This window comes from Pungitius pungitius, chromosome 20, assembly GCF_949316345.1.
Source record: "Pungitius pungitius chromosome 20, fPunPun2.1, whole genome shotgun sequence".
In the NCBI taxonomy this organism is placed as follows: Eukaryota; Metazoa; Chordata; class Actinopteri; order Perciformes; family Gasterosteidae; genus Pungitius; species Pungitius pungitius.
Window position 1 is genome coordinate 11805124 of NC_084919.1, and position 23880 is coordinate 11829003.

At 43.0% G+C, this 23880-nt stretch overlaps 2 protein-coding genes across 2 annotated transcripts; one reads left to right on the forward strand and one right to left on the reverse strand.

Moving 5' to 3' along the window:
• Positions 1-671: 671 nt before the first annotated feature.
• Positions 672-21165, reverse strand: aven (apoptosis, caspase activation inhibitor). Its single transcript, XM_037449845.2, has 6 exons — positions 20905-21165; positions 18377-18557; positions 2083-2150; positions 1556-1651; positions 1210-1468; positions 672-955 (listed from the first exon to the last, which is right to left on the reverse strand). Exons 1-6 carry the CDS (start codon positions 21097-21099, stop codon positions 801-803), a joined length of 954 nt encoding a protein of 317 aa, XP_037305742.2. The 5' UTR covers positions 21100-21165; the 3' UTR covers positions 672-800.
• Positions 12614-23140, forward strand: chrm5b (cholinergic receptor, muscarinic 5b). The gene is made up of 2 exons (XM_037449844.2): positions 12614-13425; positions 21328-23140. The coding sequence occupies exon 2, from the start codon at positions 21400-21402 to the stop codon at positions 22939-22941; it is 1542 nt and encodes a 513-aa protein (XP_037305741.2). The 5' UTR covers positions 12614-13425; positions 21328-21399; the 3' UTR covers positions 22942-23140.
• Positions 23141-23880: the final 740 nt, after the last annotated feature.

Here is a 23880-nt window from a genome sequence, read left to right on the forward strand (position 1 = left end):
ATCAGAGTCTGACAGAAACGCCCATTATATGCAAAGTCTTCTTTTGATTCTGATTCACTTGCTAAACCCCAGCCGGTGGTACAACATTTTGTGTGTGCTGTGATACAGGAGAAGGGTTACAAGCATGCCAAATGAATGTCTGAATATGCACAACGTCATGTTTTACCAAACCAACTGACTGGACGTGTGCCACCAGTATCGATAGAGTGAAACCTAATCTGCCTTTTTAAAATCTGTCAGGAGTTACAGAACATGAATACAACTCACTTTAGGTGTTATCAAGTGCCAGCGTGCCTTATGAGAAACTATGCAAAACGTTCATCACTTTTTCCCCTCCCGACACAAGCAGTGCTTTTGCTCTGGATTAGTATTAAGCGGATGTAGCTCAAGGTAGTTTGGCAGCTGCTAAATTATAAAAAGAGAACATTTGTTGTACAAAAAAATGTGATTTGTGTAAACGTAGCTTGGAGTCTGTAGTCTGGTTGTTTGTAAGCTGTGTCTTGCTCACCTGCACTGACCCTAAATAGAAAAAAATAAACAAGTCCTAGTTTAAGGATTTAGTGAAGACAAAATCACTGCTATTGTATGGCTATTTGTATGTATTAGTAGCTTTGGTAAACTGCAATTATTGATGAAGCAGAGGAAATGAATAAAGTGATTGGCGCAATTAAGCAACAGTTCTATATTTCTTCATTCCTTAGACTAAACAATGTGGCACTGTGTAACATTTCTCCTACAGCACAGGAGTGACCTGAAGAAAACAAAGTCCGATCTTATGTCCTTTCCCTGGTGGGTGCCGGTCAGGAGATCATGCTGTCGAGCCAGTCCTCCAGGTCCTCCTCAGTCATTTCCGGTCTGACCGAAGCAGACTCGGGAGGGTTGACATCGTTATTTTTCACCTCATCCATTTTCTCTTCTGTCAACACAAGGACGTCCTCCTGCACTCGCTCACACACTGCAGGATAAAACAATGTGGGAAAAGGCGACCTAACAAGTTACTAAAGTCCTAGCATGTATGTTCAAATGTCTCATTTTGTATAAATTACACTTCTTAACTAAGCATTCCCATTACAGTGTTTATGCTAAGCTAACTCAGCTGTAGTATCAATCCTCTCATAACCCCCACAGTGAGCAAATAAGCATATTTCTAAATATGTCAAATCAAGATACTGTAGAGCATTTGAAGTGAAGCGAGCAGAATATATTCACCTCTCTTTGGAACTGCACTCTCATCTGCGACGCTGACTGATTGGCTTCCTGATTCGTCCCAGACTGGTTTCTGTAAACTGAGCAGCTGGTCCAGCTCCTCATCATCATCCACCGGAGGTTCTGCAGCACTGGAGGAAACTGGAGGGTTTGAGCTCGACGCTATTTTTAAAGCTGCCGACGGAAGAGTAAATGTGGCCGTTTTGGCCGTCTCCTGCTTCACTGGGAGGGTCACACTGGGAAGTTCTAATGGCGTCGAGATCTGAGTCAGGAAAAGCCAAACAATGTGATTGGTTAGACTTTTTTTTCTCTTTCTTCTCAGTGCAGGACATTCGATCAAACTGCCCACCTGTAGCAGCTCAGCCTCCAGGTTGAGTCTCTGATGGAGAGGCACCTGTTGAAGGATCTCGGCGAGCGCCGGGAGGTCCACAAACACTGCAGACATCTACAGAGGCAACATGGAAACAAACTGAAATCACACACCATCTATTTGGATGAGCCCCTAAATTTAGAGACTACGTTAATTATGCATGTTGTACTTGTCTCATGAGTGTAGATCTGATCGCACACAATACATAGAGTATAGTAACTAAAGGGAAATTATTCAATTCCTAAAAAAGAGATGTGATTAAATAAGCAATAACAGCATATTTTTATGCATTTAAAAAAGTTTTAGGTCATGGTGGTTTTAACAAATGCTACTTTTCTGGTTACATGACATTTTTAATTCGAACCCACGGACGTCAACCGTACAGTGGATCAGCATGGCCGTCTCTACAAAACCCGTCACAAGCGAGTCATCAATGTTCCAATGCTCTTTGCTCCTTCGGGGAGGGTCCATAGCTAGAATGCTTATCGTGTAAGATATAGATTTACCGGACTGGCTGAAGAGTCCATCTCCCATTCCTTTTCTTCTGAAAACCGGAATTGAGTGAAGCAATCCCCTGAGAAAGACACACAACTGTTACTACAGGACTGCTGCAGTTTAAATACAAAAAAAACACTTAGTTATTATTCATTTCTCTGAAGTACAGCCACAGGCCCCTCACACTTGAAATGCTGCAGCGGTGTTACTCTGAAAAGCCCTTAATAACTTTGTGCAAAGTGTTCATCAGTACGAGAGTTAAAGCAGCCAAATACGTGACGCCGCTTTGCTTCCAAAACACCGCCCGGCTGAGGGCTCTCACCACTACAAAAGGCACCGAGGTGCTATCATTACTAATCACAAAGCGGCTTCAGCAGTGCCGCAGCAGAGAATTTCCACAGCGCGGTTTTTAATCAAGAAAACAGACACATGTAAACTGGGGGAGGGTGGAGTGGGAGCTGTCCAGATGAAGCCAGCGAGGAGTCGTCAGTCAGAACACGGGACACATCGAATTAAAAAACTGCTCCGCACAGACGGATGTGTCGGATGTGAAGCACCACTATTAAAAAAAATCTCATGTGGACATGGGTTGTAATTCTGGGTGGAATAACGGGCCGAGTGTGAATACAGTCATCTTTGTGCAGACATAGAGAAATACTTTCTTCAAAGGGACATCGCTGCGTCCAGGTGGAGAATAACTCATAAACATTAAAACGCGTTTGAGGGCCACAGAAAAAGTCCGTCCTTGGTGTTTTTTTTACTGAAGAGGATTGTATTTCACACGCATTTCTGACCTTGAGAAGGTGCAGCGTTGCTTTGTGAACACATAAAAGGTGCATCGCTCAGGCCCAATGGCAGCTAAGGGTTCATTGGTACGTTGTTCATATGAAAGAACGCTGAAAACATCATTAAGCATCACGCTGCTCTAAGACATCAAAGGTCCGAGCTGAAATCAATGGACCTTTTAGACCAGATTGATAAATTGTATCACCGTAATCCTGCAGTGAATTTTTAACAGACAAATGTTCAGGTGGATTTAAAAATGAGTGCGCAAACAGAAACAGTCTCAACATGCAAATCCGCCCCAAAATATTAACTAAATCAATTTGTTATTTCCAGATATTTACAAGCCATAACTTTGTATTTGGCATACAATGCTGTACTTTAAAGCACTTCATTTTCAGTCAGAAAACCAACGCCCACTTGCATAAATCACTGTATGAGGGATGCGGAGCGGTGCAAAGGTGGAGCCCAGCAGACCGGGCTCAGTCTGCCACGCACAGATGGACGGTCAGCGGGAGACCTGACGGAGAAGCTGCAGTCAGTCGCAGCCTCTCCTTTTCTGTTGTGTGAGAGACGCTCGGCACCATCTGCGGCTGTCCTTGATTGCTTGGCTGCACGGTGAGTGGGGGAGTGGGGGGGGGGGTCAAGAAGAAGAGGCTGCGCGGCGGCTGAGTCTCTGCTGTCTAACGCCTTGAGAAAACATTCATGAATAGAAGCGTTATCGAGGTCACACTGACTGCGAGGCGGGGGGATAATGTCAGCTTGATGTGATGGCTGACGTTCCCCCTCACATTTAACAGATGTTAATAGATGATAGAGAACTATTAAAGCATTACGTATGCTCTTGTTCAAATACACCAATACATCTATATTTTATTCACGCCCCCCAAGAGGTAAAACAACCCAATATTCTTACAGGAACTATCAACGATTAGCAATAAACATTCGTAAAGGCGTTACTGATATTTTTAACCCTGAAGATCCTTCCTAAATTAATTACAAGAAATGTTACAAAAAATTGCTCCAAATAAATCCAAACTCTGACCTGATGCAGGTAAAATAACATCTCAGCAGGTTATTCTGACCAAGCAATGAATGATACTTCAATTTTAGAGTCAATAACTAGTTCACGGATTCCTCTTATTGTCAAAAACGTCAGTAAATTGCCTCGAAGAAAGACTTCCCTTTTCTTAGATGACAACAGAACTAAAGAATCCCTTTATTGCTTAGGCCGTCATTTATGACTCATCATCAACAGTCTTTCAAATGTGAATGCAACAGCTTCGGGGGGGTCAGTTCGAGACTTTCCCCAGAAGGGATTCACCAAAACCGAACCGATCTGCCACTCACTCGTCTCACAGAACCGCCCGCCTCCTGCAGCCAGTGGCATCCCGGGAAAAACCATCCCAGGTAATTCAGAGCGCCGACACAACCATGGCAACAGCTGCCGGTGAGGTAAGAGAAAAGCTTCAGTCAAACCTCCAGAACACAGAAAAGAGAGCGAGGAAGAATGAAGGCGAGAACAAAGCAGACACTCAAACCCTGCTCTGATTTCTACTTTGAAGTGCAGAGCTACACCTGTAGTCTCACACGAGTCACCAAGCTCAGAGAAAATCAAACTCCACTCCACTGAACACGTGCTGGTATCACACAGAAAGCCTTCACATCAAAGTTGAAGCTCAGAACTGGAACGAGGGGGACAAATGTGAGCTGATTGATCACAAAAGAAAAGAAAAAGACATCAACTTGTTTCAGCTGAACTTTTCACGTTCTGTGTGTTAATTCAATTAAATATTAGTGTGGTTAATAAAAATCAAGTGAAGCTCCTGGCATCAGACTACGCAACTGATTCAATATCCATTCCCAACTCCAACGATGGTTTGAGCGCGTTGGCCTCAGTGAGTCATGAACACAGCGTTACTCATGCTTTGTTCCAAGTGGCCCGGCTGGCATTGTGTAACTTCTGCATGATGTGGTATCCTGTCTCTTGACATCTTGCTGGCTCAACCCCTCGAATGAGGCTTTTTTTTTTTTTTTTGCTTGTGACCCGGTCTCCGCCCGAGCTATCTATGGCTCCAACCGCTCTCATCTTTTATATTTCTGGAGGCGTCGTGGCCTCGCCGCTGTTTTCTGTTCCGCTCTGATCTCACCCGTTGTTCATCTCCACCAACCCCCCCCCCCCCCCCCCCCCTCCCGCCCGACACCCTTGTTCTGCTTTGTGAGACTGTGGAGCAGTGGCACCGAGTCAGGACCAAGAGAAGACGAGCTAGAAGCGAGTGATGAATGGATGAAATGCACACAAGCAGCATGACGGGGTTGAAGATGTTTCTACTTGACGTTTTCTCAACAGCAGCCAACAAGAGCACGCGTGCCAACAACATGAATGGTGTGAAGTTCTCTTTTATCCTGTAATACAATCCCGTCTTTGAACAATTAGCAATCATTTCGAGTCGTTCTCTGAGAAAAAAAATATCAACACATCTGCAGGTTGAATCTTGCCTCCAAGTCACAATTTGCATTGTTTGTCCCCTTTCTGTTGAATATCTTTGTCTGCCTTGTTGGGTGTAGTGCAGACAGACAGCCCCCCCCACACACACACACCCGCTTGTTGGGCGAGCCGCACCTTTAGTATACAGCACTGCGCAGACGGAGTCCATTGGCTGTGTGCAGCCTGCATGTCCTTGGGGGACCAGAGACAGGAGGACCGCGTGAGGAGCAGCAGCACCGCTGCTCAGTCTCTACTGACACCAGCAGTGAAATGTTGACACTTTACCTGCCGGGGAGAGGAATAAGCTCGTTTCCCCCCCCTCCCTCCTCTCCTCCCTCTAGCAGCATTGTAATGGCGTGGGATCAGTGAATGATTGCTTCCCTTTCAAACCGGCTGTCGTGGAAGATCCGCTCTTGATAAGATGGAGCGAGAAAAAAAACAACTGATCGAGTGTTATTACCTCAGCGACAAATCCCGTCTGATGGGAGTTTGCAAGCACTAAGGAGCGACAGGATGGGAATTAGAGAAAGATGAAGGGAAAGATAATAGAAAGAAAGATGTGAGCCGACGTGCAGGAAAAAGCTCAGAGGAACTTGTTGCGACCCACGGAGCCACAGTGACTCGCTGTCACGCCGTTTTAACCAAACCAATTAGCCCGCCGCGCCCCGCGCTCAAACGCACTGTGCATCGATAAATCACTGCCTGTGCTAATTGCAATTAAAATCCAGAGCAAACCAGGCGAGACAATAAAAGAGGGCCGAAGCTATTTACTCTTAACTTTTAATGGTGATTGCGGGAGGCTGAAAAAGTCAAATCAGAAGAGCGCCAATCAACCGGAGGTCCGGTTCTCATTAAACGGGTTGTGTGCGCGTCGAGAGGAAAGACGCTGGGACGCCGGGGATGTAATCCGTCATAAACAAACAGGTGATAGAAGCACCCGTTATTTGCTCTGCTTGGAAATCATTAGGCTGCATTCCGCGTTGCTTTTGCCGTTTCGTATTAATTTACGGAGGCGCGATATCAACAGTGTCAACAAGCAGTATGCGGAGCCGGTGCAGTATACACAGATCCATGTCAATGTGTTGGCCACTTATAATAATAATAACAACAAGAATAACAGCAGCACAGCAGCAGAGAAGCATTTGAAGTGTAGGCCAAAAGCAGTGGAAACCTTTATTCGGATGGAAATTAAAGTGGTTTTGACAGGGAAGGGAAATTCAAACTAATAAATACGAAAGCGGTCACAGGCTCGATGTGCCTAGAAATCCACACAAAAAGGCTTTCGGCTTTGAAGTTAACCAACATTACCACGTGAAGCCCTTGTCACATACTGATCTGCTAATGCAACTTCAAAAACCCAACGGCCTGCCTCCCCAGTGATGGCACTAGTAAATGAGGTGGATATAGTCAAGAGGGGCGGGCGCCAGTTATTTTGTTTCATGGAGATTTGCTTCACATTTTCAAATAAATTGAATTTTGGTAGAGAAAAGGACCTCAGTGGCGCTTTGAACTAAATAGATTAGCAGGGTAACGACTTTAAGGGGGAAAAGCATTGCGGGTTATTAAGCAACTGATGTGACAAAATAAAATTACAATAGACACAAGCAGACTTTGTGACATCATGATAAACAGGGTGCACTGACCGAGTCAAGACGTAAACCGTGCAACAACAAAAAAGAATCAAAACAAACATTTTCCTAAACTGTTCACTCGATGCTACCAGACGTCCGCTTGCTCTCGAACCTTGAGAACGAGACGCTGTGCAGAAGGCAAAGAGCACGTGTGTGATTTAGGCCGACGTGGCGCCCCCCGGCGCTGGCCCCCCCCGTGGCAGAAATAACCACCAGCGAGAGTGCTGGCACATCTGGGTCCCTCATTACGAGGATGCAAGAAGAAGCCTCAGCTATTAGGTTAGCTGAATAGATGAGCTAAACAGCTGGGACTGACCAACGCCATGCTTGAAGCGGATCAATGGCGTGAAGCTAGCAGGAAACACTGAATGGTCTGAAAACACAGATCCAGATAGTTTTGTGATTATTCATCATGCAAAAAGAAATGCTGAGAAAATGTTTCCTGCACACCTGGTGTGTTTTAGTTGTTAAATTGATTGGAAAAATGAGTTTCTTTTCACAGGCAAAGCCCGTTTTTTTTAATCTCTTTACAAAAAATCCTCAAAAGGCTACAGGAAGATAAGAACAATGCAAACATGGGCAGCTTAATAAAGACCCGAGGAAAAAAGAAGCTCCAAACTGTCACAACGCGTGAATGTTTCAGTCTTTTGAAGAAATGTGACAGACCAAACACAACATCCTGAGAAGACCCCCTGGTTTGATAAATTCACTCCAGAAATCCAGAGTTCCTGCCTTTTTGTAGTAAATTCATCAAGAGACACTCATACCTGACTGAGTCATGATGCTACAGTCTCAAAGACACTAAACACACACGCCGCCGCCGCCGCCACCACCACCACCCCCCACCCCCCACCCGGGTAAGACACACAAGACAAATACGGATTGTGGGAACATCTGTTGAGCTCGTGGCTACAGAGACAATGTTCACTATATTCTTTGAATAAACCTCGGTGCCTGGTATTCAAATTACCTAAACATTCCAACAGTGAATACAAATACATCCAGCTGTTTATTCAACAATAGAATATTGCCATTATTTTACTAACTATGTCCTAGTATATTGTTACAGCATATTCTATTCAGGTAATTATTTGCTCTTCTGGTAGGATACTAAGCTTAATTTTGTTGCTCCAGTCCCTTAAGGTGAGGTTGAATAAAGGACATGTTATCAGAAATCGCCTGCTTTGGACGAGCCATTTCAGTTGGGGGAGAACTCACAATGAAAAAATAAAATATCTTAAGAACACAGCCCTTCTGATCCTGCTCCTCCAAGCTGTTGGACTGGAAAACTGCCATAAAGAAAATGAGGATGGGTTCAAAATAAAAACCTCTCAAATTACCAGACAGCCTCATAATCAAGAACCAGAGACACCTGTACGAGGAGCATGTAGGATATCGACATCTCTCGCTCACTGCCAAATGAAGACCATGACAAGAAGGCTCCAATTGATTATTGACGATGTGAGAAGCCCATTAGTATCATTACGGGGAGCATCGGATATTTCAATGGACTACTGACAAGTTTACAGGCCATAGAAGATCCGTATACGGATCACCTCAAACCCCATTCCAGGCGTGAAGCCTTCACATCGACTATAACTTAAAGGACCCTGAATCTCTCTATAGAGTTCGAGGAGTTGTACAGATCAAATACACCTTCTAACCTTTAAAAAAAAGCATTTCTCCTGTTAATAAATACGGATTGGCAGATATATCAGTCAATAAGTGATAAAAAAAACGTGAAACTCGATGGCGACGGACTCTTCCAACTGGAGTTTGGAAGCTGCAGCAACGCTGGAGACCAAGAGCAACGTGCATCTGTGATTAAAAGTGCCATCGGTGGATATTGAATTCATTATTGGACATGGTGTGGACGTGATGTGGCACCACTGTTGTGCAAGTTGACATTGAGTGCGATAAATCTCCCGCCTAGATGTCGGTGAGGCACAAATGCCCTGAAGACATTTTTACCGTTTAATGACTGTCATTCATCTTGGGGCCAGAAGCCCATCCTGCTGTTTATCCCGTATTATCTGCATTGGAGGAAATATTACTTAAGTAAATTAAACTAAGAAAACTAAAGTAGTCTTAACTCATTTTGAATGTTACTTGAAGCGAGGGTCATCTTGGTTTGAGCCATTAGGTCTGTTGACTAAATTGGATGCCCACTGTTTGGTTGGTCACAGCTAATGAGCAGCGAGCGGCTGATAATAAACGCAAAAACGCTCCGATAGGACAGTGATGCATCGGGTGGAAAGCTTTATGTGTTATTATCATCAGCACCTCCATTGTTATTTACCACAAGACAGGAACACAGAGTGGGAGGTGGGACACACACAAAACAATTACCTTTGATTGAAGCACAGAAACACACCATTAAATTACTAATTTGTTTTTTTCTTTTCAAACCTGCAGTCTATTAAAATAATTGGCTCAGGTTTGGGGAATTAATGGTTTTTTGACAATGCAGCACAATCATACATCATCTGTGGATAAAACTGGATAGCAAATATCAATATTTTAACAGAGCTAACGGCTGTAAGCAGTAAGAATAACCTGGAAGTTTCCACACTTCCAACTAGTAACGTTTTTCCCTAAAAAGGTGGAAGACACATTCATGAATCTGAGGTTCAACAACCGGCCATCTCCTCTCTTTAAAAAAAAGACTACACAAAAATAAATAAACCCATAGCATTGAGTATTTGCTTTTCACAATACCCGAATAAACACAGCTCAGATTGAAGACGTATGTATTGTTCTCTGACCAATGACGAGCAATCACCGCCTGTGCGTGTCCGTCATTATGTGAACGGTCTGCAGGATGCATCAGACATGCGTCACATCCTTTGCGTCCTCCTGATCGTCAATAGCTCGCCTTAGAGGTCCACGGGAATACACACACACACACACGATATTTCAACATGAAAGCAAAACAGTTTCAAAGAAATCCACAGTATCCAGTCTATCCAACCTGTTCAATCCCACATGGAGGGGATGAAGAGCTGTGGTACTTTCAGGCCACTCCTGAAGCAGCCGGAAAAATAGTGGCTCTTCAGAGTGTGCTAAGGGGGCGGGAAGATGCAGAGTAGTGGTCATCAAATTCTCCATTATTATAATCATTTTTGGGTTAATACCTTTGTTGTGGTGAAACAGCAGATTTCCAACCGCAGAAATGTTGCTTAAACAACTCATTTCTAGTCTGAAAAGGTCCTAAAATGACATTCTGTCACTTCAATATGGTAGTATTTATAAACGTGGACCTACACAAGGAAAGAAGAGTCTTAAAAGCAAAATAAGGAAGAGCATAAGATTGGTGCTTTGCGCTGTTCAAACCCAGCCCTCTTTGCTTCCGCCTTCTGGTGTAACTGAGATGCTCTCACGCACACTAGTGAGATGCGCTCTCACGCACACTAGTGAGATGCGCTCTCACGCACACTAGTGAGATGCGCTCTCACGCACACTAGTGAGATGCGCTCTCACGCACACTAGTGAGATGCGCTCTCACGCACACTAGTGAGATGCGCTCTCACGCACACTAGTGAGATGCGCTCTCACGCACACTAGTGAGATGCGCTCTCACGCACACTAGTAAGATGCTCTCACGTGTGCGTGAGTGTGTCTCAGTAGTTAAGTCCTAAACGGCCCCTCATAAAAATCTACCATTAATTTTCTTTGAGATGCGCCTTCAGATGGCGCATCTCAGTGACGCCGGGTGCATAAAGTGGTCGGCACAAGCCGATCTCAGTTGGGTATTTAGCGACATGGACCCTCCTCCTCATCCAAATTCCATGTCACGTTAAATGAGTATCTTCATGACCATGGGTTTGCCGTAAATGTTTTTTTCTAACTTTATTGAGAATCTGGCACAACACAGACCTGCAAGGAGCACAGAGTTATATAAAGTTATGTCTTAATGCGAGGCTTTAGAAATGAACACAACTGGATTCTGTATTTGCTCATTTAGCCTGAAACGGGTCATTTGGCCGGTGTTTTGGTAACCGCTGCCAGTTAAGTGTTTCCCATCATTATGACAGGGGTTACGCCCCTCCACACCGGAAAGAGTCCTACTCCACCCATGAAGTGGACACTGCAGTCGACCTAATCAACGCGTGCGCACGTCCTGCGACTCGTGTCATTTAGCCGTCACTGGACTTGTTTAAATCATATAGCATGCGGGTCGATACATGTGTCCCTCGGTTGTTTTAGCGTCCCTCTGTTGTTGTTGGGGTTTTTTGTGTGAAAATGTCAACAGGCTTGTCTGTTTGAGTAGCTGGCTGAAAGCAAAAAAGTAGTAGGCTAAGCTTTTATTTATTTTATGGTTACCCAACTGTTAGGGTTCATTGTTTCTGTAATAAGAGGCCGGTCTGCTTTGTTCACAGCAATCTTGAAAAAAAGAAAATATTAAGCCATGGTTTAACTGCACTAAAGGCTGAGCCTTTGTTTACCTGAAATGTGCACTTTATAATTTTATAACTCAGGGTTTTGGGAATGTTGGTTTTCAATAAAATAAAACATTTGCATAAAGCAAGCCAATCCACTTTTCCATGTTAAGAGCATTAAAATGAATATTAAAATATGGAGAAAAAAGGAAAGGGACATTTAGAATGGATAAAAATGTGTAATTAATTATGATACATTTTTAGTTAACTATGACATAAATGTGATTAATCATGATTAAATATTTTACTTGTTTGCCAGCACTACTATAATTTATATATATATATATAGATGAGTGCCAACAAATTGCACTACACCATTTAAAAACAGTGTCACATTTCCCTTTGTCCACCAGAGTGTCTGTATTATTCTATATTAGAATGTATCAACATTGTTTATGTAATTATATTATGTATTCTTAAAAATGTATCCAACATCAGCACGAGCCCCAGAACGGCTGCACCTGCTAGGCTACACAAAAAACATCTTTCTCTCTCCGCTCGGTCCGTTCCAGCCACTGAGAAAATATGTTTCCTGCTTGCGTATGAAGGTCAATGCACCCTCTATTCTTGCATTTCCAGCTGAAGCTTATCTGAACAGTGAAGGTTGTGTACCACACGGAAAGGAGCCCTGAGACCAACAGAGATTACCTGGCCAGTCACCAATGACTACCTCCACAGTCGCTTACTCGACTTTTAAAAAGAGGGCAATATAAATTACATTTTTTATTTTTATTGTTATTTTTCCATGCACGGACGTTCCACACTGAGATGAATGTCGCGAATATGTCCGCGTGAGCTTGCAGCAGCGGGGCAGAGAGCACCAGAGTGACTAACCCCCGGTCTGCTGAACCATTTGACCGACTATTAAACCACCCCCCCTGACTAACACCTCCCCGGTTGGCTTTGGCAGACTATTACCACCCACCCCCCTGAAGTCGAATACCTAGGGGGAAACACTGCAGGGGATTAACACTTTGGGGATTAATAAAGTCCCCATAAAGTGTGATGCAGCCGGCAGTTGTGTGAATTAAATTTAATTCCCTCTCCGATAAAGACTGCTGGAAGTAACAAGAGGCCCCCATCTGAGCCGCTGCCGACACCCACAGCGACTCCTCCTCCGACTCCTCCTCTCCCTCATCCTACTTCCCCCCTCCTCCTCCTCCTCCTCCTTCCTTCTCCTACATGTTGCCCAGAGCTCGTATACAGCATGAGGCTTATGGCCATGTGGGAATTTCCGCTGATAGTGGCTCCCGGTTAAATCTGCATATTGGAGCAGCGTGCGGCAGCCTTACCAGGAGCGTGTAAGGAGAAACTGAGGTCCTTGAATCTGTGCAGCCTTGAGGAGCACGGACGCTCAACGCGGCTTTCGTTGCCAGGAGAGCCGCTTAAATTTTTGAAGTGAGAAACTGACGACTTTTGCCGCTTTCGTCGAATCGCCAGAAGATGATGAGGTTTACTTTCGGTGAAAGAGAAAGATCTACGAAGACACCTTCACTTGATCACTGCTGAGGACCAGGAGTTCTGTGGAAAAAGGTCTGTACAGCACCGGCAAGGCACCCAAGCTCCGTCACATGGACACTGAACAGCTGTTGCATTTACCATCTTGTCTCAGAGAGAAACCAGACCGCTCGGGAGCGACGGGGTGCTACACGGCGATGCCGGAAAAACTTGTTTGCATCAAAGCGCCTCGTACTTAGCAACTGATGAGGATGAGAGACCGAGTGATGACCTACCTGTATTTGACAAGTGTGTTTTTCACCTCGTTGGAGAAAGGAGGACAGCAGGGGAAAAGTCAGCGAGGGGGAAGAGCGAACCAGTGAGGGAAGGTGTGAAGCCAACACTGTTAAAAAAAAAAAAAAAAAAAAAAAAAAAAAAAAACTACAGAAGCTTTTCTTTTTCTTTTTTTTTCTTTTTTTTAAACTGCCAGACTGAGGGAGTAAGAGGAGAAAAGTGGTTTCAAAGAGCCGGCCGTACACCCATTTAACGCAGCAGGCTTTTTCAGAGCCATACAGGGTGAGTATAATTCCGTTTAATGTGGCTATTATGACAGGAAATTAAACAGCATAAGAGCAGATGTCAACCTGCTGTTGAGTAAAATCCTAGTATAAATTCTAGCGTTGTGAATTTTCTATTACTGAATAGTAAATATAACCCTGAGTTACTGTATTAATGAATCATGGAACAAGTGCTGGTGTTCATCAGTTGTCACCTGTGCTTTTATAGTTCACGGTACATTTTGTTCAATGTGGAATCAAAACAGTCACTTCACAAAAGGTTATTAAATTGATGCACATTTTACAAATACTTTGTAAAGGCTGGGTATTGCCATGTATTGGTGCTTTGTTTCTTTTTTGCTCAGGAGAAAGTCTGATGTGAAAGAAGTAAGCAGACCTGATTTAAGTTAAAAACCCTCTGGATGAAAAGTCACATGACTTGCATCGAATCGCTCATATCGCTGCAGGCTTGGTGATACAAAAGTGTGATTTTCATCAAGAGACGATTTAACTGAACTAAAACAACAAGACATTAGAAGATTATTTGGAAATTTTGAAGCAGTTATTTCTGTGATTTTTTTTACCATTTCAGCCATTTTTCAGAAAGAAATGATACTAAAAACACACTTGTTGGAGACTTGCTCATTTCCTGCAGCCGACAATTGTTTTTTTTAATTATTATTGACTAATTTGGGTTAAGTATCCTTTCCAACAACAGACAAAAAAAACCAGATTTTATAAAATACTAGAGGTTGCAGCACTAATTTAATTTGTAAATTAACTGTCTTGACCGACGGCTCTATGAAAATTCAAATGGCATTTTTTTTCTCTCCTTTTTATCCTCAGCATTGAGACATTTTATATGGAATAGTTCATCATGAAAGAGGGAAATGATTGCAGGTCTGAAATAAAGCCTGTTGTGTCGAATCGGTCGGATGAGCTCAACAAAAGTGTTGATGATGACCCCCCCCCCCCCCCCCCCCCCCCCCCCCCGCCCCCCCGATGCTTTACTTGACCTCCCGCCATCCTCCACCGGCGTCGTCGTCGTCCCGATCAACAATCACAGGGAAACAAACCGCCAGTAACACTTTGTTTCCTGTTTTAGACAAGCAGCACACTAACAGCTTCATTCCTCTGCTTTGACGCCATCCTCCTCCGGTCTCTATGGATAATCAAGTATCCATAACGACACCGGAACATATAAATTAATGGCATGATTGGGACTACTCATCTTGGTTAGGAAAACGTCTTTGTGTTTGTCAATCTAGTTAGCTGAACCACTGAAGCTCTAATGCGATTTCCTTTTGTCTCATCATGATTGAGCCTTGATAGGTGGCCATTAGCAGCCTCGGTAAACTACGGCTGCGGGGGAGGAGGATGGATCCTTTTATTAATGTGCACAGATAGACGACCGTGTTAGGATGTAAATAGTGCCCGACAATTCCCCCAAGTCATACAGGCGCATGGACACACACGCACACAGAAGCCGAAGATTGCACCATCTGCAATCATTACCCCTGGCAACCGTGCAATCAACCCCCAACAATGCGAGGCCTGAGACAAGACAAAATAAGAATCACCTTTGGGTAAAAAGCATCGTTGACACACATTCATTCCTTAAGGCTTGATGGCGGCTCGATGTATTTGGATTCATTCAATACAAAAAATTCCTATTGGATGAAAAGCGTCCTGTACAAAAGCAGCTTCTGAAAGCACCAGTCAAGGCAAAAGAAAAAAAAAAAAATCAATCAAAAGCACCTCGGTCTCATCCTTGAAAACGAATCATTGCCTTCAAATCAGAACAGGTAAAAGCACTTGGGATGTTTGGACAGTGGGGCCACACAATCGCCGTCTATGGGGCCGCAGGACGACAGAAATCAACATGACCTTCGATTCAAATCAAACACTGTTTACATTCATTCCCTGTATAAGGCTCCATTTTTCCTAATCACGGCCAGTACAGTAGAGAATTTCAATTAAGCCTTCGCAAACAGAAAGTCATCCACCGACTGGTCTGATGACTTAATTATATATTTGAAAATAGAAATTAAATGAAAAGGTAGATGTCTTTATGGACCTTTCAGCTTGTGTTTTCTGTTCTTGAGCATTAATTTGTACTGTATAAAATAATACATCGATACACAAATAGATGAGGTCGCAAATGCTCTTAGAGGGATTCACTGCTGCCGCAACTGCACTTGGACACATGAGTGAAATTTAAATTTAAATATAAACCGACTGAGGTTATATAAATGGAGATTATATAAACAGCAGTGACAGAATGTGCACTAGAGCTTCTTAGGTAGAGAGTAAGAATGAAAGGAGTGGGATGCTTAGACTGCAATATTAGTATAGTGACGGAAAATGTACTCAAATGTTTTACTGAAATAAAACTAGAAAAGCTACAATGAAAAAGTCCAAGATCTGTATTCAAAGTCTTTTTCAGGACCAAAAGTATAAATACTTATGATGCTGAATGCTTCATTCACAGCCAGATTTACATTATTGAATTAAATGCTCATGAAATTGGCATGTAAAGCCTCAGCAAGCTTTTCTCCCAGACATCCCTCTCCATCTGTTCAAGCTGGCAGTGGAGTCGTGAAGCCGTCGTGGACAGCAGCTCTTCCCAGTATCAAAGTAACTTTAATCATTTCTCTCTAATCAGCCGGAAATTGTCATTCTTGCTCTCTGGTACCTCCTCAAATTGGGAACCCAAGTGTGGAAAGACAATTGTTGAAGACGGCAAATGTTTACGGATTTCCCTCCGCGTGCAGGAAGAGGAGCTGATGACAGTGATTAGTTTAATGAGCTATTCAGCACTCAGCCAGAAACTTCAGCCACAAAATAAGAGTTTGAGTCAATGCACTGACTCTAATGAAGAGTACATCAAATTAAGGAAAGGTGTGCTCTTTTGCTTGTTAATATAACTTAATTTGAACCAGGAGATGGCCTGCTTCTTTGTGGCTGAAACCACACTGCATCAACTTGTCATATCTGAATGACAAGAGACATTCAGCATAAAAAGAATAAACACAATAATTAGAATTGTATCAGATCAATTTTCTGTTAGTTTCAGCTTTGAACATCTCCTTTTGAAAAGTTGGTCTGTCTCACTTTGACCAACCTTCAATTCTTTCAGGTCAGGTAGAACAAAACAGTTCCGCCCACACAGATATATATTTATAGGGCTTTGTTTTAGGTTGTTCGTATGTGCTCGGCGCTCAACAGTGGACAACAAAATTCGGCTAAAAAGTGTCTTTTTAGGCAGCAATCCGTATGAAAGCTGAATCTAAATTTGATTACAATCTTGTAAAAATCAGCCCATAATATATACCTAAACTAGCTCTGCTCCGAGATGCTTACTCCTTTAAGGACTTGCATCACAAAAAGGTTCAAAAGCACTGCTCAGAATCATTTCCATCCTAAAATGCACAACATCTGCACACACTTCTGACCTGTGCATCCTGTCAACACAACAGCCTAAATACTTTGACACCTTTGATACAAAAAATGAAGAGGGCAAAATAAAACTCCCCAATAAGAACTTGTGTACTATTACTTAAGCCAGGGGAGGAAAGGGGAGGTTTCTGTGGCAGATTCCTGATTCAACAGCTACCTTAATTGGCCGGGAAAACGGCTCTTGAAAGCATCGCCTCCCACGTCCAATTAAGTATCCTCTAGAGAGCGCCAGCCTCTTGCTGTTACGGCATGACTAATCTGACAATGTGGGCAAAACACAGAGACAAGGGATACGAGTAAAACAACTCACTGGAGAACCTTTGGCATCCGCGCTACAGGAGAAGTGGGGAGAGACGCGGCGCTGCAACACTCTCCAACGTGCTAATAGCGTGAGAGAAATCAAACAAAAAATCCTCTGGAAACCCTCGAGCTGCCTAAACACTCAGCCGGAGATAATAATGGCATTGTAACTTCATGCAAAAAAAACACAAGCAAGGCCGCCACAGAGTGTCGGGTTCAACTCCTGGATGTGGGGGGAAAACAACAGCGTCAATGGAACCTAATCAGACAGCCGGATCAGACAGGTGTTGCATTATGTTATGGTACTTGGTTCATCAGAAAGGTTAACTGGTCTTTAACTACACTGAGCTGTGAGATTAAACAACAACGCAAAGCGGTGGTCCACTCAAATGACCAATAGATCCGAAGGAAACTGCTAATTAGATTTGCGTTTGTCACTATGAGCCACCGCTATCAAATCACAGACGAGACCCACAAGAAACATAAGATACGCAAAGTAAAATCAAAATGCTATACTTTAAAGTGCAATTATACTTCATTATAAAATAGAAAAACAACTGTTGGTTGTTTGTTAATGAATAACTAAAGTCAGTGTGCTAGTGTAATACTTTAAACCACAGTTAATAAAACTGGAAAAATACTTCACTAAAAAGTCAACCGGCGAAGCAATTTCTGCAAAATGTGACTCATTGTGGTCTGCTAAACTGTCCAAAAAATGAAAAAACAAGACAACATTGGGCTTTCTACTTGTGCTCTTTTGGGGAAAGAACAGAGATGTGCTGAAAGAAATACCACTGAGGCTGAAATTAGCAAACCAAGTCAAAACACAGACATTTCCTGACTAATAAGGATACAGGGACAACTAAAGAAAAACACCAGTAAATCCTACATGTTGTTACTTCAGAGGCCAATACCCAAATTGAGAGTAAATACACATTCATGAAGACCAATGTACTGTCCATTTTATCCAGTCATTATTATTGATCAGAAGAACTGAGCCTTCATGCATTTCTTCACACTACAGCAAAATGGTGTGGCAGCAAATGCAGACGTGTAATGGAATGAATATCTTTGTTGTGATGGATACACACCCAAGCCCCAAGACACAAGTTTGTGTCTTGGGGCTTGGTGACTTGTCGTCGTCTCCCCCCCCCCTCGTCAAAAGAGGACAGAAGAGGTGCCCTGCAGGAGTCTTTTTGGTGGGTTCTTACCTGCGGACTCCAGTAGGAGGTGGTAGTCTGTTCCTCTCTGAGCGGGCGTGTCCTCATCATCAGGCTCCTGCTTCTCTGATGCCTCATAACGGTCCCAGTTTGACGCCAGTTTCCTCTTGGAGAAAACCTCCTTCCTGTCGACTTCCTCCTGAAAGTTGTCTCCTTCATCTTCTCCTTCGTCCTGAAAGAAGAGGATGCACTGTGAGGAATGTGGGATTTAGGCAAACAAATGGGAATACTGGTGCAGCCCAACAGTCTAACCTAAAAAGGCTGGGAAATAAAACCAAATACTTAAAAACAATAATCAAACGGTTTCAAAAATGGCTTGCACCATGATTCAATAATTTCTCATTTAAAAGCGTAGAGGACCAAAAGTTCAAACAGCCATGGCCCTAAATCCAATTCAGAAATAACTGATTAAACGACTGACGGAAACTCTGTTTTGCAGATCAAGTAATGTGTCAAAATAGCTTGTTCCAAAAATTAAAATAATTATTTTAAAAGAAGTAAATGTTTTACAGAAAAAAACAAATAAGATAGAAAATAATCTGAATGAATTAAAAATAAATACAATTGTTATTTTCAGGTGGTGGGTGAAAATGATCACAAAAATACACTCAATTGTTATTTAATTGAACATTAAACAGGACCAAAAACTACTATGACCTCAGAACATTTTTTACAAACGTCTCCCGTACCATCTCCCCATCCGAGTCGATGGAGAAACGTACAGTTTGTGCACCTACCGGCATGTAAGCTCAAAAAGACGCCATCTTCCCTTACACAAAACTTTATTTTGATAATGTAATAATGTCCAGACATCATTCACTTGGTGTAGATTATACAGACCTCACAAACATGGCAGATTCAAATTCTGAAATGTTGGGTTTCATTTTTACAAATATGAAAAAGAGTCGTTTTTAAAGCCACCTACCCTTAGTAACTTAATATTTTCCCCAATAACACCCCACAAAGTATATATAAAAGGAGAATTTTTAAAGTTGTCATTAACACATAAACCTTGTTCATAATTGATAGCTATTAACAAAATCGGTCAAGGTAAATGGCCCGTCTCATTGTGTGACAAAGAATACACATTCAAAACTAAACTAATTGAATTTTTAGGCGTACATTTCTTTTTGTTCCGTCACATGTCTGCAAACCTTTACCACGGTTGTCATGAAAATGTGCGAGACGGACAAAGCATGTTCAGTTTTGCCAGTATCCTGTCAAAATCCTTTTTTTTTTTCAACAATATCATCAAAGCCTCCATGGCAGTGATGGATCCATTAATGGGAATTTGTCATGATTGCAATCAAGGGGCCTGTTTCAAAGGAGATTCATATGATTGCAATCAAAGAGCCCCCATTGTTTTCCCCTTATAGTTATGTAGCTTAGTTGCCATGGCCGGAGCATCAACTAACAGAGCATCCTAGTCAGGGCTGTAGTGGATGAAAAACACGGTCTGCATTCCCAGCGCCTTGTATTCTGCCTTTGGAATAATCCAAAATGAAAATGGCTTTCAACACCATATTGTTGAGCAATAAACCCTGCAGTCGGAGTCACGTTCATCTGCACTTCAATAACATGCTTTCAAATACGACAATAAAGGCAACAATTCAGCCTTCCTGGTTCCATCTAAATTGATCAAATAAAATGTCAATACTTTCAGAAATGCATGAAATATTATGATCACGCATCCTCAGGCTAATTCATCGAAACTTGTTAGTTATGAACTCTGTTTATCTTCACACAAAGACCTTCCTTAAAAAACACAATAGCAGGTGTAAAAAGTCACCTCCATAACCAAGTGTTGATGATGAAGACTTTGAAGAGACCTATATGGCTACATGCTTAATCAATACATTATTTGAAGTAACGGAAAGTTTAGAGTAGTCTGTAAGCAACATACTCTGGAAGTGTAGATTAAAGGAACAAGTCAGTGTCTCCTAAGGATAAAACACAGGGGAAGTCTTTAATCACAGCCTGGTTTCTTTTCATTTTACACTTTCCAGCGTTCAACACCCTGGGCAAGTTTCCAGAGGCCTCTTCATTTTTGTGAGGCCTGCACATGCATTTATTCACAATTTTCTCGAAAGTTATTCACTGTGATTGATTTAATGCGACTTGAAGTAATAATTTTAAATAATATAGCCAGGACAGCCTTTGCTTGGTGTGGTCATGGTGAATCGCGACGGTCACAAAATTCCAACAAAAAAGTTAGTGACATTAGTGGAAATGAAGATGAACGCTTTAATATCAAAGCATAAAACTGCACGTTGACTGGAACCCTTTATGTGAAATGCGCATGCGCAGCAGTGTGCCGCGGCAGCCCCACTTCTGTAATGCACAGTAATCAAACAGCACGTGTGCTGTAACTTGGCTGTTTCTATTGTGTGAATCACCGCTCGATTAGCCACCAGCTACGGAGGCTTCTCTTGTCTTTGAGTGTGTGTGTTGGGGGGGAGACGTCTGGTAGAGCGACATATGGGGGGCAGCCCGGGACATAACGTTAACTTCTCGCTCACCCGGTGTTGGAAGTCCGCTGGGGGGCCGCTCCCGCCGCGTCCACGGCCGCGGTAGTGGTCTCTTTTACCCCGGCCACGGTGGTAGCCTCCTCTCCCTCTGCCCCGGTGTTCACCACCGGCAGTTTCGCTGTTGCTTCCACCTCGGCCGCCCCTTCTCCAACTGCCTCCTCTGACTGCGCTCGGTCTGGTGTCCATTGCTGTCAATTGTGGCCGGACAGTTTAGCACGTGACACGTTCAACATGAAAGGAAATGAGTGTTACGTTGAATGGTGTCCGACGACAGACATAGCGTTTGATCGTTCCGAGTCAAATAGAAAATGATTTTACATTTCAGAATTGAATGACAATATATACACATATTTAGAGAGAGAGAGAGAGAGAGAGGTTTTATTTTTAAAAAAACATTTTTTCTTTTCATTTCAGGAAACCTCTTAATGGAGCCACAAACTGGTACCCCTTTCTGACCTGTCAACAGTAACACAGAGAGATAACATTATGGAAGTGGACTCTTCAAACAGCACTCTTGCCAACGCATCACATGTCCAGGTGGCTTCTCACAATGTTTGGGAAGTTATTACTATCGCTACAGTATCAGCAGTTGTCAGCTTGATAACTGTTGTGGGTAACGTGCTGGTTTTGCTGTCCTTCAAAGTCAACAGCCAGCTGAAGACTGTTAACAACTACTACCTACTCAGTCTGGCTTTCGCTGACCTCATCATTGGAGTTTTGTCAATGAACTTATACACCACATATATCCTTATGGGTTACTGGTCCTTGGGAAACGTCGCATGTGATCTGTGGCTAGCAGTGGATTATGTTGCCAGCAATGCTTCAGTTATGAACTTACTTGTCATCAGCTTTGACAGATACTTCTCCATTACAAGGCCGTTAACTTACAGGGCTAAAAGGACTCCAAAGAGAGCTGCCATCATGATTGGCCTTGCATGGCTGGTGTCATTTGTCCTTTGGGCGCCACCCATTCTGTGCTGGCAATACATTGCAGGAGAGAGAAGCTTGCTTCCTAACGAGTGCCACATCCAGTTTTTAACACAGCCCGTGATCACATTTGGCACAGCCATTGCTGCTTTCTATATCCCTGTCTCTGTTATGACCATCCTCTACTGTAGGATCTACAAGGAAACGCAGAGACGCACCAAAGATTTGGCTGAGCTACAAGGCCTGGCTACTGAAAATGTTCTAGAAGGCACTAAACCCCAGAAAACTACCATTCATTCTTGCTTTCATTTTACCAGAGAGAGGCGAGACCTGAGTCAGGCCTCCTGGTCCTCGTCTAACCAGAGCAATGCTACTAAAATGACCACCAGATCAGATGAGGCATGGGTGAAAGCAGATCAAATCACTTCCTACAACAGCTACTCTTCATCTGAAGAGGAGGAGCAGCATGTTTCAATAGAAACCCCACAGAGATCTTTCGAAGAGCAAGGTAGTGGGCAAAGTAATAAGAATGGACAAGTGAGTGACTATACAGAGGATCTATACTTTTCCACTCCTGAAAAGAAGAGTAGTAAAAAACACATCTCTTATAAATTTAAACCTGGCTCTAGCTCAAAGGGCAAAAACGGCAAAGCAATGACTTCCGCGCCCTGCCTGCCCAAAGCAGAAGAGCCCACCCAAACGGCCTCCCCTACCCCCTCCACCACCTCCAAACCCATTGACCCCGTCCTGAAGAACCAGATCACCAAGAGGAAGAGGATGGTGCTTGTGAAGGAGAAGAAGGCGGCCCAGACTCTCAGCGCCATTCTGCTGGCTTTCATCCTCACGTGGACGCCATACAACATCATGGTGCTCATTTCCACTTTCTGTGAAAAATGCATCCCCCCGTCCCTGTGGCACCTGGGCTACTGGCTGTGCTACGTCAACAGCACCATCAACCCCATGTGCTACGCGCTGTGCAACAAGACCTTTCAGAAGACCTTCCGCATGCTTCTGCTCTGCCAGTGGAGGAGGAGGAGGAGAGGCAACGACAAGCTGTACTGGGGCGGACAAAACCCAAACGCCAACAATAAAATGACTTGATGCGGAAAAATACTATTATAGAACAGATGTATTGCTTTTGTCCCCATGTGATGATTTTCTTGATGTGTACTTTAGTCCGTGGTCGTCTTCAGCATGAAGTGCTGCATGTGATTTTTGTGTTGAAAAAATCGATGTTGGTGAACACTTAGCTGAGCCAAAGGCAGCACTTACACTTCTGTTCCTGATTATTACAGAAAAGAAATCTGGCGTGTTCTTGGCGTGTTCTTACAATGTTCAAATTGTGACGTTGCTCCAGAAGGGAGCTCCACAAAGGCTGACAATCTTTCCTCAAATAAATGTCACTGGGATTTTCTAAAGACTGTAGTTCTGGAACTAAAGGCTACTTGAAGTTAGAAAGTAGTGCTACTGACATAACACACCAAAAATACTGTCTGTGGTCAAGATGCATTCTGGGTAATGCAGGTGCCAGATTACATTAGAGGAAGAAGAATGTCTGGAATAAAAAAGATGACGCCTGTGGTTCTGCTGCCTCCATTTGGAAATTGTCGTCCATGAGTCCAATGACGTCATAGTGGTGCCATGCTAAGTGGGTGGAGGACTCCTTTAATACTCACATGCCAATATGTACGGTGAAAGAATTATTGGTAGCTGTCCTCATGCTGCCCTCCTCTGTGTAGTGGCTGTCATGTTTCAAATGAAGAAAATATTTGCATGTTCATAGATTCTGTCTTTTTTTTTTTTAATTTAGGGACAGGAAAATGTCCTTTCAAGGCAAGTTAACTTTTTTGTAATCCTCCTTTATTCTATTGCTCACTTGCACTGTATGTAAAGGCCATAATGTGGGCATACACATTTCAAAGTAATCCATTGTTTAACAAATATGTTTTACTGATTCTGTTGGATTTCTTACCTCTCAAATGATAAATGTAAAATGACTTTGTGTATATCAGTGTTTAGGGAATGTTTTACTTTTCTAAC

Bases quoted from the DNA above. Each gene is read 5' to 3' on its own strand.
- aven (XM_037449845.2), bottom strand. From the start codon at position 21,099: ATGGACACCAGACCGAGCGCAGTCAGAGGAGGCAGTTGGAGAAGGGGC. The intron at 2,151-18,376 runs GTAAGAACCCAC...TGTCTTTCTCAG, and splicing joins CCTCCTACTGGAGTCCGCAG to GGGATTGCTTCACTCAATTC. The intron at 956-1,209 runs GTGAATATATTC...TTTATCCTGCAG, and splicing joins GAGTGCAGTTCCAAAGAGAG to TGTGTGAGCGAGTGCAGGAG.
- chrm5b (XM_037449844.2), top strand. From the start codon at position 21,400: ATGGAAGTGGACTCTTCAAACAGCACTCTTGCCAACGCATCACATGTC.